This window comes from Megalobrama amblycephala, linkage group LG11 (assembly GCF_018812025.1).
Source record: "Megalobrama amblycephala isolate DHTTF-2021 linkage group LG11, ASM1881202v1, whole genome shotgun sequence".
Classification (NCBI taxonomy): Eukaryota; Metazoa; Chordata; class Actinopteri; order Cypriniformes; family Xenocyprididae; genus Megalobrama; species Megalobrama amblycephala.
In genome coordinates, this window is record NC_063054.1 from 25976688 (window position 1) to 25995451 (window position 18764).

The 18764-nt window shown below is 37.8% G+C and overlaps 2 protein-coding genes across 7 annotated transcripts in view; one reads left to right on the forward strand and one right to left on the reverse strand.

Moving 5' to 3' along the window:
* The window catches only part of LOC125278140 (pleckstrin homology domain-containing family G member 3), an 81257-nt gene extending 72341 nt beyond the window's left edge, over positions 1–8916 (forward strand). For 4 of the 6 annotated variants that reach the window (XM_048206983.1, XM_048206982.1, XM_048206981.1 and 1 more), the window contains 5 exons: positions 420–430; positions 912–1262; positions 3152–3259; positions 3463–5005; positions 7011–8916. In XM_048206983.1, the coding sequence (XP_048062940.1) occupies positions 420–430; positions 912–1262; positions 3152–3259; positions 3463–5005; positions 7011–7939 (2942 nt within the window). In that variant the 3' untranslated portion in view covers positions 7940–8916. The remainder of the gene's footprint in view (positions 1–419; positions 431–911; positions 1263–3151; positions 3260–3462; positions 5006–7010) is intronic. The other 2 variants (XM_048206984.1, XM_048206985.1) reach the window with 2 other exon arrangements.
* A 1392-nt stretch (positions 8917–10308) lies between these two features.
* Positions 10309–18764, reverse strand: part of cep170bb (centrosomal protein 170Bb) — a 31652-nt gene continuing 23196 nt past the window's right edge. The window contains 11 exon segments of the mRNA XM_048206980.1: positions 10309–13024; positions 13121–13172; positions 13261–13354; positions 14224–14312; positions 14484–14615; positions 15092–15130; positions 15412–15571; positions 15696–15927; positions 16360–18063; positions 18180–18306; positions 18433–18609. Of these exon segments, the coding sequence (XP_048062937.1) occupies positions 12849–13024; positions 13121–13172; positions 13261–13354; positions 14224–14312; positions 14484–14615; positions 15092–15130; positions 15412–15571; positions 15696–15927; positions 16360–18063; positions 18180–18306; positions 18433–18609 (2982 nt within the window). The 3' untranslated portion in view covers positions 10309–12848.

Genomic DNA, 18764 nt, shown 5'->3' on the forward strand with positions numbered 1-18764 from the left:
AGATATCATTTTGATATCTTTAAATAAAAAGTTCATTAGTGTTAGCTGTTGGCATGTCATAAAGATACAGTGCAAAAGATTTTGCATTTTCTAGTGTAGTAAAACATTTATTTCCAAATTATATTAAGTTTAATTTAGGGTAAATGTTTAACTGAAAAAAAGAAAAACTGAATTTCAGAAGAAAAAAAAAACAGTATTTGTAATATCCGCCTTTTGTTTTAATGAACTCCCAAAATGCAAAACCTGAAAATCCATGTTGTATGATTTGAGAATGGAAGCAAGAAATTCTACAAAGTATGGCTAATGTCACTTAATTTGCTTACATTTCTTTTAACTCTTCTATTCTGTTATTTTTTTTTTTAACTCTTCTATTCTTTTTCTTTTATCTGGCTGATCTGATGTCTGGGTAAATTCTTCAGCAATACTGAAGGTAAGAAGCCAATAAATCAACCAAATGAACATTTAGAATTGTTTGTAAACAGTCAGATGTAGTTAATATTGATAAAAACCAAAAAGAAAGGCCTAAAAACACACATTTGTCAACATCAGATGACAAGAAAAAGTGTACAACTGTACAAAGTTGTTTTTGATGTTTACTTTGTTGTCCACAAGCTTCTTGAAGTGTTAAACAGGGGTGGGAGAAAGAACAAATACTTATTAGTAATTGGAAAAAATTTAATTAATTCATTAAACCTACTTCAAAAAAGTACATTATCAGAAAAGTTATTTACGTAAATGTATTTTAGTAAATGTAGCACTTTACTACCCACTTCTGGTTTTAGAGTGAGCTCAATGAACAGCTTTCAAGAAGTAGAGCACCTTTATTCCCCAAGGGGAATTCTTTCTGTTAGTTTGGGTCATGTCCTTGTACCTCATAAGAAGAAATCTTTGTTACTTCATTGTGACCCCAGCATTCTGACAGCGAAGGGACATTGCCCGCTGACAAGCGGCCTTTACAAGCCACTTCTAGTGTTAGCTCTCTTGGCTTGTGCGAGTCTTCAGCTGAGAAGCCTGTCGCACGAGAAGAATACTCTCTTGAAGGCCTGATTCCCAGTGATAATGAGGAGCCAGTCCATAGCTCGCCATCTCTGAAGGGCAGATTGATGCAAGACAATGAGGACGAAGCAGAGGGGGAGGAAAGTGACTCTGACGATATTCTAATGGAGGACAACCAGGTAGCTGACTTTGCCAGTTCCATGTTGGCTGCCATTTCCTGCTGGCACTATAGAGCCAGAGCTTTGCTTTCCATGGACTTCACAACGGTGAGGTTCTCTGCCACCAGAGGGATTCTGTCATACCTGACCTGCAACTTGACCTGCATGTCTGCCATACCTCCCTACCATGTTGCATGTGCTCTTACAGAATACCTTAATCCACTAACAGCTCATATAAGCAGAAGCTAACTCTGTAGATCGTCAGCACTGCTAGAGGAACTAAACAAAATTGTAACAAGGAGTTACCTTATTACAATTCAGCACACAATGCATATACTGTACGGTACTTATGATTAATTTTGTTCACTGTATTGCTTCGTTTCACTTTGTTGAGAGAAACTTCTAGTAACAGTGTTATTATTGTCAATGATAAAAGTTTGATCAACAGTTTTTCAATGCTAAAATTTTTTTTCTTTGCATTCAAAATATTAATAATAACACCTAAAATAATTGGCCCACCCATGTTTCAATCCAATGAGTCCAATGAGATTTGAGAAGCACTTTATTTTACAGTCCTGTTCCGCAAATACATACTATGTACTTATTATTACAATTACAATAACTAGGTACTAACCCTGAACCTAACCTCAACCCATGAAATTACCTTAAATTACCAAGTACTTTCTTAGATATTAAATATTGTACTTCAGGGACATGTACAGTAAGTGCACGTACTGTAAAATAAAGTGCAACCGAGATTTCTAAGTGTGTGTGGCTCTCTAGCGCAATGTCACAGAAATACAAAGTAATATTATTTTGAAAATACTTCTAACTAATGACCAGGGGCCAATTGCACCAGCTGTGCATAAGTTACAACTTAGCCTAGTTTTGACATATAGGAGCACATAGTTACAACTTGCACTACTAAATAGGCACTACTAAATATTTTTGCATTGCACCATTAAACTTAGTTGAGATGCATCTCTGCGTCATAACTAAATATTTAAGGAAGTCTCCAACCAGGAGTAATGGTTGGAATAAAATAGCAGACTGACTGAATTGCATCAGTAAGCTCTTGTTTTACTTGACAGACTTTTAGACGATCATTGACAGACAATAGTTATATGATAATGCTGACATTTACACTCACATTTTAAAAGAGAACATTATGTATGTTATATTTTTCAACAGTATTTATTTATGATCCTTATTCATTTTAAATACAGTTTCTAACTGTTATTTATACATATAAAAATACCTGTTATGTTATTTATGATTAAGTAATATTGTATTTTCATGGAAACATATTTTTACCATTAATTACGTGAGGCAAAAGAAGTTAGAATCAAGGAACTGAAATTCACAGCATTTCAACACAACCTTTGCTCACATATTTGAGGGCTGCTTTCAGATCATGGTGGATGAACGTCATATTATTCAACTACATTATGCATTACTTTATGGAGATCTTACAACCTACTAACTATGTTCTGCCTTAAGAACAAATGGTGCAACGAAATAGAGTTACAAACTAGCTAGTAGTTACTAAGCCTCTAGTATGGAACTTGCATTCCAGTTTAAGAACTTACAAATTGCTGGTGAAACCTTTCCCAGGCCCAAAAGGCAATCTGCATGCACATAATTGTGCAGAAAAGTCCACAGAGTTCATTCAGAATTGCACTACCCATCATTCACAAAGTTCTACATATCCTCCGCCCCTTGTGTATTTGTTAACACATTTTGCCATGCTAACAAAACATTTTCCGATAATGACAGATTTTCCTCCCAAAATCAGCACAGAAAATGTTGGAAAATTCTACTTCATGTGGGCTTGCTAATGATTCTAACTGAGAATAATTTTCTTATTGATACTGAGAATAATTGTCTTATTGATACTTGTATTGCTTATATGTGTAAGTGTAAATATTCTTATGCATTTACTTAAATTGAATTGTTGTCACACACCCATAAATGCTAAAAACATATTTTTATGTTAGGAAGAAGAGGGGTGTGAGGTCACTGGGAATAATTTTAAAAGAGAAAATGGCCCATCAGTTGAACAGGTGGAGGCATATCTTATGGATGAAAAGTATATCTCAGAACAGGTGAGTTGTTTACGTAACTTATTTATTATATAATTATATAATATATTACTTAATTATTATAGAATTGTACTTACTGGTTATAAGTTAATTTAGTAAGTATCATGAGGTTATTGCCGATACCCAGCCATATTTTAAACAAAACCCAGAGATCAAGAAATTCTGCTTGTAAATGTAATTTGACTTTCTCTTCTTACTCTCTCAAGGAAAAATCTCAAAACCTGAAAATAGCCTCTTACTGGGGATCCACTGAGAAATTAATGCCAGACACCTTTTGTGATCCAGAGTCCATAGAGGTGGACCAACAGATCCCAAATATTCAGGATCTGGAGTCGGCAAGGGAAAAAGATGATCAGAAAGGTCCCAAAGAACAGACAGAAGAGGCCCCATCTCTGTTACAGCAAACTGATACACCTGGTGATTCTTCAGAGGAAGAGGAGGATGTAGAAGAGAAATCAGACTCCACTAGCATCCTACCATCATCTGTGCTTGATAAGGCCAGCGCCATTGCGGAACACTTTGTCTGTACCGCACGACGTAGTAGCATAAGCACAGATGAAATGCGCTCCCTTGGTTGCCCATCTCCATGTCTTCCCAGCAGGACTGGAAGCACTCTAAGTCTGGGAGATGCCCGCATTGTTAGCACCTGCTCTGAGTCACATGGCATTTCATTGACCCAGGAAGCCCCTCCATCATCAGACTTCATGATTGGGTCATCAGGGGACGACAGTCTTTTTGACTCTGATCGAAGCATCTACAGAAGAAGGGATTCAGTGCTTTCCCGGCAGGATCAACTACTCATTGACAAGATAAGGAGCTACTATGAGAATGCAGAGCACCAGGATGCTACTTTTAGCCTAAAGCGTAGAGAGAGCCTCACTTACATTCCAAGTGGGCTTGTTAGAAATTCTGTTAGTCGTTTCAACAGCATTCCTAATGATAAAGGCCTTGACCTAGAGAAGACCAACAGTACATCTAGACCTGATAAAGCTATAGAATCTCTTTTTGTTACCTCAGCTCTATCAGAGACCAATTTGAGTGCAAATTCAGCCTCTCTGGAACATCCTGTTATCAGTGCTTCCACAGATTTCACTAGGTTTGACTCTGATGTTGATGGTTTCATGAAACCTCAGTCCATCTATTACCAAACTGAAAGTCATCCGGAAGAGGTTTTCCGTTCCTCTTCTGAGATGATCAAAGTCTGGCAAGATATGGAAAGAGAGGTCACTAGATGTCAAGGGGACCTCAAAGCACTGAGGCCCAGAGAAAGTCCTTTTTATAGAGGGACCAGTCCCAGTCTACCCAGGAAGGATCCCAACCTTGGTAAAAAGACAGAAGCCAAAGGTGTTGATGGACAGGTTATATCTGAAGATTCAAATCTGAGCACTATCAGAGAGGAGTCCTTCACACCATCACCTTGTAAAGAGAAGGAAAACCATGCAGCCAGTGAGAATGATGTCATCAGACCCAGACAATGGGAGGATGAAGTTAGACCCCTTAGAGCTCTAGCCCCCCAAATTATCAGGCTGAGAGCAGAAACTGAAGATGAGAGAGACACAGGAACTCAGTCAGCAGAAGATGTTTTTTCATCCCAAAACAAAGTTTTTCATCTTGCAAGGAAGTACAGTCAACGCATTAAGTGCACACAACCAATGCTGAGACAGAGGAGTCAGGAATCTGGGGATACATGGTTGGCCACGAGGAACCTTCTATCGGTGGTGGAAGAAAAGCCAGAGAAGGAGAACAAGGGTAAGATGGATCAGACTTTTACTATAATTAAATTACTATAATCAAATCTTTATTTTAAACAGCATTTACAACCAATTTTCTTCCATACCACAATATATTTCATATCTGTGAATATAACCGATATCTGTGTTTGCAGCAATCTAGACAATCTGTCTTTTTGTGCATTATTAATGAGTCTTTTTGTGTATTACTAATGAGTAATTGAATCATTTACTTTGTTCACTGAATCAATATTCATGATCATTCACGCCTCTTTGCATACAGCCTTTCTAACACAATATATTGATTTAAAATTTGTAAGACATGTTTGGTTTTGTGAATGTGTGGGCTGGATGGTTTTCACAACGTTTTGTGGCAAAAAGTCTAGGCTACAAGATCCATGTTTCAAAAGTCTTGTGAACAAATATTCAATATTGTTTTTATGGTCTAATTTCAATAACTTAAAAAAATCACTTACCATGCATAAATGTAATTTTCTCAAAACTGCAAACTTTTACATAATATTTTTGTATCAGAGTTTGTGCTACATACAATGTAATCAGACTTTAGCCATTAAAATGTTATAAGTAACAGAAATAAGCACTAATGTCAGGGCATGTCAAAACATCTCCAGGGCCCAGAAAAGACCTCAGACCCCAGAGGGTTAAAAACACTGATGCTTTTGAGAACGAAATGCCACTACTGTGTGTTGCTCAAAAACATGCTTCAGCTTTTTTGACACTGTTCATTTAAAAAAAAAAAATTAAATTAAAAAATAGACAAAGACAAGGCATGCGACTTTGTGCAGATCTTCAAAATAGCATTATTGTGCTTGTATGACATTGATCAAGTGAAGCGGGATATTAACAATTAACAAGTATTGTGACAATTTAGTGTTCCATGCCAGAATAGAGCTAACTAAAGTACAAGTACCTGGCACATATGGCTGATAATAATTTTTTATGCTTGTGTTGGTTTCCAGTTTGAAGTTGTTGACATCTTTTCTTTTTTTTTTTTTTCAAAATATTTTTTAAAAGGGGACCTATTATGCCCCCTTTTAAAAGATGTAAAATAAGTCTCTGATGTGTAAGTCTCATTCACCCCAGAGTGTGAATGTGAAGTTTTAGCTCAAAATACTCCACAGATAATTTTTTATAGCATGTTAAAATTGCCACTTTTTGGGGGTGAGCAAAAACGCGCCGTTCAGTGTGCTGCGCAAATGAGCTGCTGCGCTTGGCCTAAGAGGGCGGAGCTTCAAGAGTTGTGTCCGGTGTCAGGAGTCAGTCAGGATGCACTATAATGTCAGAAACTGCGAATATATGCTGCATGGAGATAGAACAGGTATAGTTTAGTATAATTACTGTTATAACTTATATTGTCTTCTTGTTTTTATCCACTATATTAGTACAAGCCTGTTTACCAATGAGTTCACACAAAATATGAAGCATCTCTTTTCATTCTGGAAATCACTGTAAGAGCTTAAAGGATTAGTCCACTTTTAAATACACTTTTCCTGATAAATTTACTCACCCCCATGTCATCCAAGATGTTCATGTACGCTTACGCTGAATGTTCTACGCCTTCCCTAATCTACTTACGGAACGAACGCGGTGCCAGTTTCGTTTTTTTCCGTAACTTGAATAGGGAAGGCGTACTAAAGAGGTCTTATTTGTCCAGTTTTCCTGTGCCTAATGTGAAGTCACATTGCCAGGAACCTGCAAACTGCTTGTTCTGAGACACTGCTTATGATTTATGGGGATTAAAATAAAGGAGTGGTTGGATTTTTATCATTATAGGGTGGTTTTGTACACACACATTTATGTCCAAACACCATGCAAAAGTTTTATTTTGCAAAAAGACCTATTTTGCATAATAGGTCCCCTTTAAATATAAATTGGTTGCTGAAATATATATTGGTTGCAGTGATTCTGCTTAATGTTGTTCAATCTTTAATGTACTATATATCCAAACATAAAATGATCTTATGTTTTGCTGCTCCACTTACATTTGGCATTTTGATTAACAGGTAAACCAGACTTGATGCTGTCCATGGCTGCAAATGATCAGGCTGATTATGATAGACACCAGAAGTCCCAGATTATGACTCCCAGCCCAGTCCACACTCCCAATTCTGTCAGTAGCCCAAAGGTCTTGTCCCCACATCTGTCTCATTCCAGGAGTCCTATTAGTCCTCCACCTGAGAACTTCAACTGGCCAGATGTCCGTGAGCTTCGCTCAAAATATGCACACATTAGCAGCTCATCTTCTCAACCACTAGTAGGCCAAAGTCGTTCTGTGTCAGAGAGAATGTTCGATGGCAGTTCTAGAAGACGTTCTAGCTGTTCTTCTAGCCGCTTAGTTACCTCTAATGGCTGCACAGACTCTTCAATTAACACATTTTATCCAGGAAAGGATTCGGGAGAATTGCTGACTCGAATGCATCGTGCTGGTTCTCTAGACCAAAAATTGGGTAGTTTGTACTTGAGTGATCTGCATAATCTTCAGAGTAAAAGCAGTGGCTACTATGTCTCTGCTCAAGCTACCCTTCCAAATGAGAAGAATATAATTGTAGTTGAGAAAGTACCTGAGGTTACACCATCAGTAGAGATGGACCTACCTACCAAAGAGTGCATGAAACAGGAAATAACAACAGATGATAGCTACGTCCAAATTCGCTCACCAACTTCTCGTGAGAAGATCTCAATTATGGCTGTCATTGACCGCTGTCGGGCATATCAAGAGTCAGAGGAATACCGTCTGAGGGAAGAGGGAGCATCCAAGACAGAACAGTTACCTAAGACTGAAAGGTGCAAAAAACTTGAGAAAGCTCCATCCCCTAGAGAACACTTAGATGATGATGATGTTAAAAATGCATTGGATTCTGGGAAAAATGCTGACGCTAGTCAACACAGTGTTGTCAAGAACCTCAGAGAAAAATTCCAAAACATAAGATAAAATCACTTGTTTTAAGGTACATGTATTTTATGTTTCAGAAATACTACAAAGTTGTTGGCTTCATTCATTTTTTTATGTCTTGACCACTGAAGGTATGGTCAGCACATATGCTGTAGCCAAATAAATCATTTGGCAAATTTAAACCTCAAAACTAATATTCTTTACATTTTGCATGCTACTTTACTGGTATTTTGGACACTGTTTGATTTATGTTGCCTACTGTTAAACCTAGTAGAAACCTATGGATTTTTTATGGTCTGAATGTCAGGCAGAAAGTGTAAATATTGTACATTCTTGTACATGCATTCATTCTGTTGTACCATTCACATATTTGATTGTAGATGTACATGTGTGTGTTTAGTAGTTATTTTACATAAATGTAAAGGTTACATTCTACTTTATGATTGTTTAAATTTTGGCAAAAGTATCTCAATTCATGTAATACAGTAAAGTCTAGTCTATATTTGCAGAGTAGTGTAATTACAGTCTAGATTCTAAGTGGAACATACCACTTGAAAACGGGTTTTTACTCAACTTTTAACTAGATGGCATACATGGGACAAGTGTTATTTTCCTTTGTACCTAGGTAACTAGATCCTAATGTTTAAAGACATAAGAACAAGTAGTACAGTATGACCATTTTAATTATATTCTAAGCTTACCATGTGTCATTGTGGTGCATGATATATCTGCCACTAACACCAGACTTTGGGTAATGTCACAACAACACTGTTGGTTTAGCAGCCCATGACTAATGCTGATGGACTGGTCTTTGCGAAATCGGTAATTTTCTTCAGAACCGCTCTCATTGATCATTGTTTGTGTGTGTGTGTGTGTGTGTGTGTGTGTGTGTGTGTCTGTTATTTATTAAGATTCTATCTATCTGACTTAATACAAATGCACCAAGAAATACAGTTCATAAAGTGGAAAGTCTGGAAGATTCACTCCGTAATAAAACCGAAGAGAATTCAACTTTGCAAAAGACTTGCACTAATTTTTCATGTCCCATTTTAATGACTCTGGTCTGCAGGCCTCAATGCAAATCTTATATAGTCAAACCAAGAGCATTTATGCCTCCTTTCAACACTGTTTCCAAGGATTAAACAAATTAGAACTTGATAAAGCTTCAGTGTCCGTTCATTTTTTAATTTTAATATGATATTCTTATGCCAATGTTATTCAGATATGAAAGTCTTTTAATGGAAGGTTTTCTTCATTCTACGTGCAGCATACATGTTATGACAACATTAACCATCTCTGAGCCATGGTAACAGATTTGCAGCAGGTCAAAACATGTAACAGCATCTCATACCTCATACAGTATTTACAATTTGAATCCCTCACCCAGCCAAAGTCATACAACATGCTTTGGATTTATAAATTTACCAAAATTCTAAGCAAGCGTTTGAACTATTATAATTTTCCTTACGTTTGATTATAGAACAATTGCAGAATTACAATAATATATAAATATGTTTCTAAATAATAATAATGTCCCGTTTTATGTTGCACCCTTTCAGAAAATCATTGATCAATCAAATGATTGGTGCTCTAAATATGCACACTGAGGCATTTTACAAATGGGAATCAGTGATGTGTTGGAATATTCCTGAATCATGAATGGCAAAGGAATAGTCTTACATGATCTTAATTTCTCAATCAAGTCAATTTACTTGAACTATAAATGTACTCTCACTAAATAACCTGCAAGAGACAATGAGGAAGTTTTCATTTTAAAAGGCAATGAAAGTAAGCCACACAATGGCCGCATCTGGTAAAGGCATTGTTAACAAAAATGACAAAATATAAAATATATTATTTTAATACTTCAAATTTAAGTATTCTAGGATGAAGTATTTTTAGCCAATCACTGTGAAATTGGGTCTCCACAGTGGTCTCTACTGTAAGTTCAAATGTGTCCTTAAGCAAGGTTTATGAGATCCACTGTCATAAGGAAAAGTTCATACGTCTACTTTGACGTGAAAAAGTGCTTAGCACCACGTCAGGGTCTAAGGCCGTTTATCAGTATGAACGTTGGCGTGGATGTTTAGCTTACACACACTCTAAAATCAAATCTGTGCCTACGCATGTTTTATAAATGAGGCCCACACCAGTCTTCATTTGGTATTGCTACAATTACTTTAAAAAAAATCTATTTTATACTGCCAACAATAGACTTGTATTAGAGAGGACATACGTCCAACAATATATTATTTTCCTGGATCTGGATATGTCTCAAAATACACAAATACTCAAAATTACAAAGAGGTATCATGAACAACACATTTTCATCTCAAATAGATTCTCTCCACTAAAGTTTTTCTACTTTTTTCTATTTATTTTGTGTAGTTCCATTAAAAGCAAAATGGTTGTTAATGGCTTAAATAAATTTATTACAAATTAGATGAAAATTGCAATACACTTTGGATGTCAGTGACATCTGGTTAAAACTTAAAATGAATTTACATTACTCTGTTTATAATAAAAGAAAAGATAGAGAACCAAATAAAATGTTAGCAAAAGCTGGATTTGAGCTCATCCCAGGATGTTTGATTCAAGTTGATTTAAATAGTGTAGATGTATGAGTCATATGAAATGAAACATGGATGTCGAACCTGTGTCATCACAAGATAATTGCTGTTGCTGTTAGTTACGAGTTTGGAAGTTCTACTAGCATCAATGGCAAAACCAGATTGCATATGGCACACATGCAATAATTCCAAAATAATTATTTCATTTGCATACATCAAACCATTCATTACACTCAGGTAAAAAAAGAAACTAAAGCAAACGATGGTGAGCTGTTAAAACATTAAACAAATCTACTGTGTACAATCATTTCTCAGTGCAGAAACATTTTTTCAAGACTGACTTGTAGAGCCTTTTTAACATTGAATGGTAAAAAAAATAGAAATGCTGTAATGGAAGATCACAATTACAGACACAAAGCAAATACAATTCAATACTAACATGGTGTCATACATTTAACTTGGATTCTATGATTTATATACAGGCATAATAATATGTACATATTTAATTGGCCATATTTTAATTGAAGATATGTCATTATAGCAACACTATGAATTCAAATGAAATAATTTCACTCAATTAGGCTATGGGTTTTATTGAAAAACTTCTGACATGTACATTTAATTCATGGAATTATTGAATAGCAACTCCATGGATTACAATAAGTATTAAATAAATAAATAAATAAATACAATACATACTAGTAATAACATCCCACTCTGGGTGAATTCAGGTGGGCATCTTACCCCAAAGGTCTAATTTTAACTCTAACCCAATGGTTAGAATGGTTAAACACTGTTCCCGGAGAACTTGGCTGAACATCTTACCTTACTAAAATGCAGGGTGAATTGGGACACTTTTTCCAAGTCATTTCAACAGCAAAAAGTATCCCAATCACCCTAAATTCACTCAACAATTTCCTAAATTGAATATTACTGACATTATTGTTGTGGATCTCATTCAGGATATTTAAACATCATTTTGATGCTTTTAAAACATTCAAAATCACAAATACATAGAACATATGACACTTATGTAATGTAGGCTAGGCTAATGTAAACGTGGGGGCGATAGCCTGATACATCCAGCTGTTTTTTGTTGTTGTTGTTGTTGTTGTTGTTGTCATCAATGGTAGCTCCTTGTCATCCGAAATTAAAAACAATCACTTTGTTGCATACAATCATAAAAGCATATAATATAGTGGGGCAGGGTGAAGGTAACCCGTTTTTCAAGTTTTAACCTGTAACACAGCAACAACACTTCACAGCATCACACGATACTATTATAATCTAGCATTCACTTACACACGTAAACTTAAACACCCTTATGACTCCAGACATATGTGGTGTATTTGCAAAACTACGGTAACCAGGAGGACACTTGTTCGGTTCACTTATTTTTTTCCTGGCCATGAGATACTGATTTTTGGGAACGCCACAGCATGTTGAGGTCACGACATATTAACACGAATTGACTTGAACATTAGCTGAGGAAGTTTTTTTCTTTAAGAAAAATTAACATGTACTGGCCTATATATCCATGTATATAACCAAATTAATTGATATTGAACTTGAATAATGAAATTTGGGCCAATACCGCAATGTTACCAAGTCTGTGGATTTCCTGTGGAATTGGGTTACTTTTAAACTGTTGCTGTGGGTAGATTTTTGTTTTAAGGCGCTCTTGTGGCCACAAGAAATCCTTAACATAGGATCTTGTGGCCACAACATATCACATTCCCACAAGATAATATCTCATGGCTACAACAAAAGTGGCTACTACAAAAGTGAACTGAACATGTTCCCTCACAGTCACCGTACTAAAAACATTTATGCCAAAGTTTGATTACTTTAAACAATATTTTTGATTATTATTAACAATATTTTAACTTGCTATATCTGGGAATTCAACAGTAGCCATATTCTCAGAAGCAGCAATATTCAATTAATAACTTTGATAGCATTATATTTAAAACTGGTAAATCTTTTTTCTTTTTTTTGCAAAGCAAGCTAATGGCAATGCCCTTGTTGAAGGCAAGTACTAGGTAGTGTGTATTCACCCTTTTTTTCATGCTGTAGATTTGTAGCAGCCAAGTGCATTTCATGATTGACAGTGAACAAGGAAACAGACGGCAAAACAATACCTACGCATTCACTCAATCATGAATGACAACATGGCATACGGACAATCGTTCAAGCAAGCCACTGATTACAATTGTTGAAAGGAATAATGTTTACAACCTACTTTAGCTTGTGAAGTGTGTCTGCAGTCTTAGAGAAAGCATATGACTCATATTTGCACCACAGATAGTCTCACAATACTTTACAAATACGCCATGAATATGGCAGTCTCCAAAGAGATGTGCAGTTGTTTACTATGCTTATACTACATATCGCCCTCCCTCAGGCCCTCTGGGACTTCGCTTTGCACTTGCATTGGTATTAGAGGAAGTGGGGCCGGTAAACTCCTTGGAAGCAGATTTGCTCTTTCCCCTGGAAGAAGTTGCCATAGGGGGCAACTTTAGGATTCCTCCAGGCTCAACAATAGTGTTGATCACTAAGGAATAGCAAAGACAAAACACAAATGGATATAGAGAAAACACAAGAATGTGTAACAAGGTCAAAGTTAAATATCTAAGGCTAATAAACTCACCCTCAAGTTGTCTCTGGACTCTTCGCAGTTCTTGGAGAATAGATGAGATTTCCTGCTTGCAAAGCAAGGAAAATAGATTACAAAATCTCTGAAATGAAAGTCTGGTCTTGGAAAATGCCTTTAATCAGGACAGAATTTACCTTATTAGATGTCTTAAGGATGGGAACCTCATTTTCAGCATTGATTGTTGCTTCTATTTCCTCCCAGACTTCAGTCTTGTTATGAAACAGAACTCTAAAAGAAACACAATATTCGTAGGACAGTACAGACAAAACACCTGGGGCCGTATTCACAAAACATCTTAAGGCTAAAACTAGCTCCTAACTTGCCGATTTAGGAGAAACTCCTAAAATTAAGACTGAGACGCACATTATTTTTAAGAGTCCTAAATTTTTGCTCTAAGAGTATTTCACAAAGCATTTTAGCACTAAATCTAGCTCCTAAATCTGTGAAATGTTAGGAATAGTCAAGAGGACTCCTAAGTCACTAAGACCAAATCACAAACAGTCCTAATCCACCCAAAGACACTTTACACCATTGAGGCAATAGCGATAGAGCCTTGGGTGCTGAACCTTTCAAAGTGGAACCTTCATAAATGCAATACATTTTGATTTATAGATTTGAATCTACAATGAGATGCCAAAAATAAATCTTTAACAAATAAATAAATATGAAAACCACTGCTACAGGTAATTGCACTATGAGTTCACATTTACAGATGACTGAATAGAGTAAAAATGTATTTGGTGTGCTGTCCAAGAGGATTGAGGGCTCTGAGCTTGGAATTTAGCCCAAACTTTTAGTGGTACGATAAAATGTTTTGTGAATACGGCCCCTGGACACTTTGTTCTAAAGAACATCAAAATGTGTTGTGCTTTTCAGGTCTAGCATTGAAGCTATCTACTGTATATGCTAGTGTACTCCTACAAAATCAATCTTTAGCAGATACACAAAGTCTCTTTTTTGTGGTGAAAATGGACATCCTGGACTACACATATTTTCACATATTCTCTTCAATGAGAATCTCCAGCTAGCAAGTGGTTTATGGTTATGATGTACCTACAGCCTACTGACTTTTATATAGGAAATATTTTAATTCATACTTCATTTTCTCTGCTAGTTGCTCCGTGTTCTCTCTGATAGCCTGGGAGAGCTGGGAGACTGGGTTCAACATGAGATTGTCCAGAATTACCTGTGATTAAATTAAAAGTCAAAGGTTAAAATGAAAAATGATGTAATTGTAATTTATCTATACCGTATCTGAGAGACACTGCCATTGGCTATGCAGGTTGTAACACCCTGAGCAAATGACTAATGGATCAGTTTATTTGTGTAATGAGCAAAGGATTTGACCAAATTTGACCTCTTCACGGTTCCAGGGACGCCGTCTGGAACTGTCATGGTCGTTCATATTTGAGTCCTGGTCTATTGGACTAGTTGAGCCTGGAGGAACCTTTTGATAGTTCAGACTTGCCTCGGGTATATGCTGTACCAGCTGTAGATTAATCAGGGATGGGAAAGCACCAGTAAGAACACGTGGACATGAATTGCAGGTTAAATTTGATGTTAACAGACAAACATCTCTGAGCTCAGATTATAATGGAAGCTTCAGAGATAAAACTCTGAGAAGATATTTGTATCATCATGCTAATTCAGTTGTGAATAGCAAAGGGTTCTATGTTCACAGTCGCCATAGCAAATTTGATTCTAATTCCTCCATGACATAGCAGGACAATCTCCTCAATATGAACATAAGCTGTTTTGTGAACATACAGCCTTAGGAGTGAGTTTGGAAGTGAGGTTCCATGCATTAGGGAATTCCCTCATGCAAATAAATCAGTAAGGCAGCAGTTTCAACAACGGGTTCCAAAGCTGGACATCAGACAGCTGTTAGTACATTGATATTGGTTCACAGAGAAAGTATTTTAATTTTGGACAACACTTGGTGATAATGAGTGATGAACTCAGCACCTGAGGTAACAGGAACCTCTGTAATGATGCAAATGGTCTCTGCACAAAAGAGAAAATATACAACAAAACGCAAGATTGCAAGATTACAAAAAAAACTTTTACCTTAGTCTTAATCCTTTTTGGGACACAATATAATTATTATGAGGTGTACTTCTCCAGGACTCACCAACCAAACATGCTTGGTTACCTTTTCTCCTTGTTTTGCTAATGAGGAGAATGCAAACATTTGCAGCATGTTCTGCTTCATACTGAAAAGGTACTGGAATGGGCCAATGATGGGATGTCATTTAACCAAGCAAACAAATTAAGGTTTGGCCTACCTCCTCTCTGGTCGAGATAGTAGATGCAGGGGTATTTGGGATGGAAGTTGGGGAAGTGGTAGCTCCTATGCCTGAGGATGCCTGGGAGTCACCATCCCCTGCTACATCATGGATTTCACGTGCAAGAATGGCAAGATCTTTGGCCAGGTCTTGACTCAGCCTAAAGGAAACAAGTATAAATTGAAAATAAAATAAAAAAAATCATCAATCATAAATATGCATGCACACAGTACCTAATGCATTAACATAAAACACCAAAAAAAAAAAAAAAAATTCCACATAACCTGGCAATCTCTGCACTATGAGTAGACCAATTCTGGAAGTGTTCATTCTGAGTTTCGTCCTCTTCTGTTTCCAAAGAGCCACATTTTAGCCTCATCTGAACAGTCTTCTGTGGTGTCTGTGTCTGAGTTGAAGCTGAGGCATGGGAGCGTTTTTGCTTAGAGTTGGAATTGGTCTCAAACTCCTCCTCTGAGGTAGAGGAATAGTCTGAATCCTTTTGTCTACGGTGGGAACCTCAAGTTTTAAATAAAAAAATAGGGAAATGATCATTTCTAATTCAAGTATCAGGTTTGCGATTTGAAACATCAAAGTGACAACATTGTCAGTGATAATGAAAAATTTATGCCACTCCAGTGGTCTTGTCTAGAACTGTAGTTAGAGATCTAAGGCCCGGTTTCACAGACAGGGCTTAGCCTAAGCCAGGATTAGGCCTTAGTTCAATTAGGATATTTAAGTAGCTTTTATAAACGTACACTAGAAAAAAAAACATTACTGGTGTGCATCTTGAGACAAAACAATAGCGCTGACATATTTTAGATATGTCAGTACAAGTTGCTTTCAGTTAAAACAGCTCAAACATGCATTTTATTCTAGGTCTAGTTTAAGCCTTGTCTGTGAAACTGGATGCAAGAGTTAAAATTGACAGATAAACTGACAGATACTCACCAGCTGTGCTACTGTGTTTAACTTGGTTAGAGCGGGTACGAATGGAGGAGTATTTCCCTACTGATGCAGTCCCTTTGCTGGTAGCCTGCCTCACCTCACTTGAAGCCCCTTTCCTCACAGTGCTACTCGCCTCTGTAGGTCGGTTGGAAATGCCATGCTTGCTTGAGGTGGACTCATTGTCACTTGGAACAGTGAAGGATCTAGTGCGTTTCCGAGGCATGGCAAGAATGTCCAGCCTTGAGAGTTTCTTGCCTTCAGCAGGAGTCTTACTGTGGTCGGAGCTTTGAGATGCATGGTCCGTCTCTGCACCCTCATTGTCTGAGGCCTCACCTAGTCGAGCTCGGCGGAGCATGGAGGCACGGGTTGGTCTTGGGGCTGAAAGGCTATTGGATCGTGTCAGTACCTGATGGCTTCCTTTGGTAACCTTATTGGGTTCCTCCTTTTGCAGGGGTACAGTGAGTTTTTTGCGGTTGTTGGCCCGTGAACTTGATTCATGGTCAGAAGCAGCAGCTTCAGGCCACAGCTGTTGACCATGCTGATTATCTGAAAGGTCTAAAGAACCACGGTTACCAGCACTGCGACGAAGTTGGAGCCGACGACTCATTTCAGCTTTACTGGTATTATCTGCTGAGGCACGATTTCTGCGTTTTTCTGATAGCCGTTCACGGGCTGTAGGTTGCCGTGCTTTGTCTTGTGCAGGTAAACCGGAAGATAATTTCTCCTTACGCGGGTCACTTGCAGATGTGCGCTTCTTAAGTGCACTGACAGGAGCATTTTTACTGCTGACCATGCTTACAGTACTGGCGGTATCAACATCTGAATCACCAGACAGGGAGTCCTCTTGTGCAGGAGAGCTTCCGGTTTTTAAACGTTGACTAGATCCAGGTACCTTCTCTTCTGATGATGCCAAAGATTTCTCTGCTTCCTTAGGAAAGGGAAATGTATCTTGGACAGTTTCCTCTGTATCCAAGCTTCTCAAAGCAGGATGACTAGAGATATGTGGTAATTTCTTGACTTGAATGTTGTCACTTGGCCTATCTTTGGTAAAACTCTCCTGCCGAACAAATGAGGTTGAGGTCTCTTTGGTGGGCACTACATCCCTGGTATGTGCCTGAAGGTTCGGGGCTGACGAGTTGGGCTTCACTGGACGCCTAGACTCATGGCCACTCAAATGTTGTATCAAGACAGTGGTTGGAGGCATCTTAGGAGAGTAGTCTCTCTCTGGCTGTGAAAGAATTGGACTTTTGGATGCATCTGACTTGCATGAACCCTCTTCAGAACCAATATAAAATGAGGTGGGTTTGGGAGTGTGAGTGGGTGGTGGCATCTCTCTTAACCCTTTAGAATGGTTTACATTTTCAGAAGGTGAGGGTGTTGAAGTTCCTCTCTTTCCTTGGCTCCTTCCACTCCTATCAAGGACAGAGCTGTCATCTGAACGGCTGGTGTCACTCAAACTGTCTGGGTCCACGTCATCTTGGACACGAAGCCTCTGAGTGCAGTCCTGCTGCTGTGGTGCTCTAGAACCTTTCTCTGGTGGTTCATGGTCCATGTTTGTTTCATGCCGGATCAAGATACTAGGGGTTGTGTTCTCAAGTTTTTCTCCTGGTGGAACCCGAGGAAGTAGCCGTCTGGTCCTGGAACCTTGACTGCCCTCTGATTCTGAGATATCTGAGCTTTGACTAATCATTAATGTCACTCTATCATCTTCAAAATCAAAAGAGTGAAAACTGTTATTTTGCTGGCCTATTCATAATGACATTAAAGTTTGTATTGAAATGCCTATTTGTTCAAACACAACTTGTGATTTTCAATGAAAATACCTCTGTCTGCAGGCCCACTTTGGGGTGGAATTCCCATAGATCCTTGTGTAGCCCCAGGATCACTATAAGTGTCTGCTAGGCTGGCCCAGCGTGAGACCCATTTAGGCCCTCCTACACCTGGATGTGCCTAAATCACAAAGGGCAACAACTGACAATCATAATTGCATTAATTGTTCACTATTTACTGACACAGTTAGGGCAACATATCTGTAATGAAGGACAGCACTGTTGTCAGAGCAGTACATTACAATACCTGCAGTGAGATGACTTGGTCTCCACCATGGCCCTGTGATGATGTCGACATTACATCAGCTGCCATACTGTGGCTATGACTAAAGAATAGTTGCTCATCTTTACCATCATCAATCACAGGCCTATAAACTCCAACAGTCTGACCACTGTATTCTGGTGCATCTAAAACACCAAACACCTGTGAAATGTGAACAAATATGATTTACCATGTTTCTAAAAAACTACTGTCTTCCATTGTTCTGACCACATTGGTAAAACAGGTAGTGCATCCCAAATTCACACCAGCAGTTGAAACAGAAATTTACATTTCAGACAACTCAAACATTGTACTCA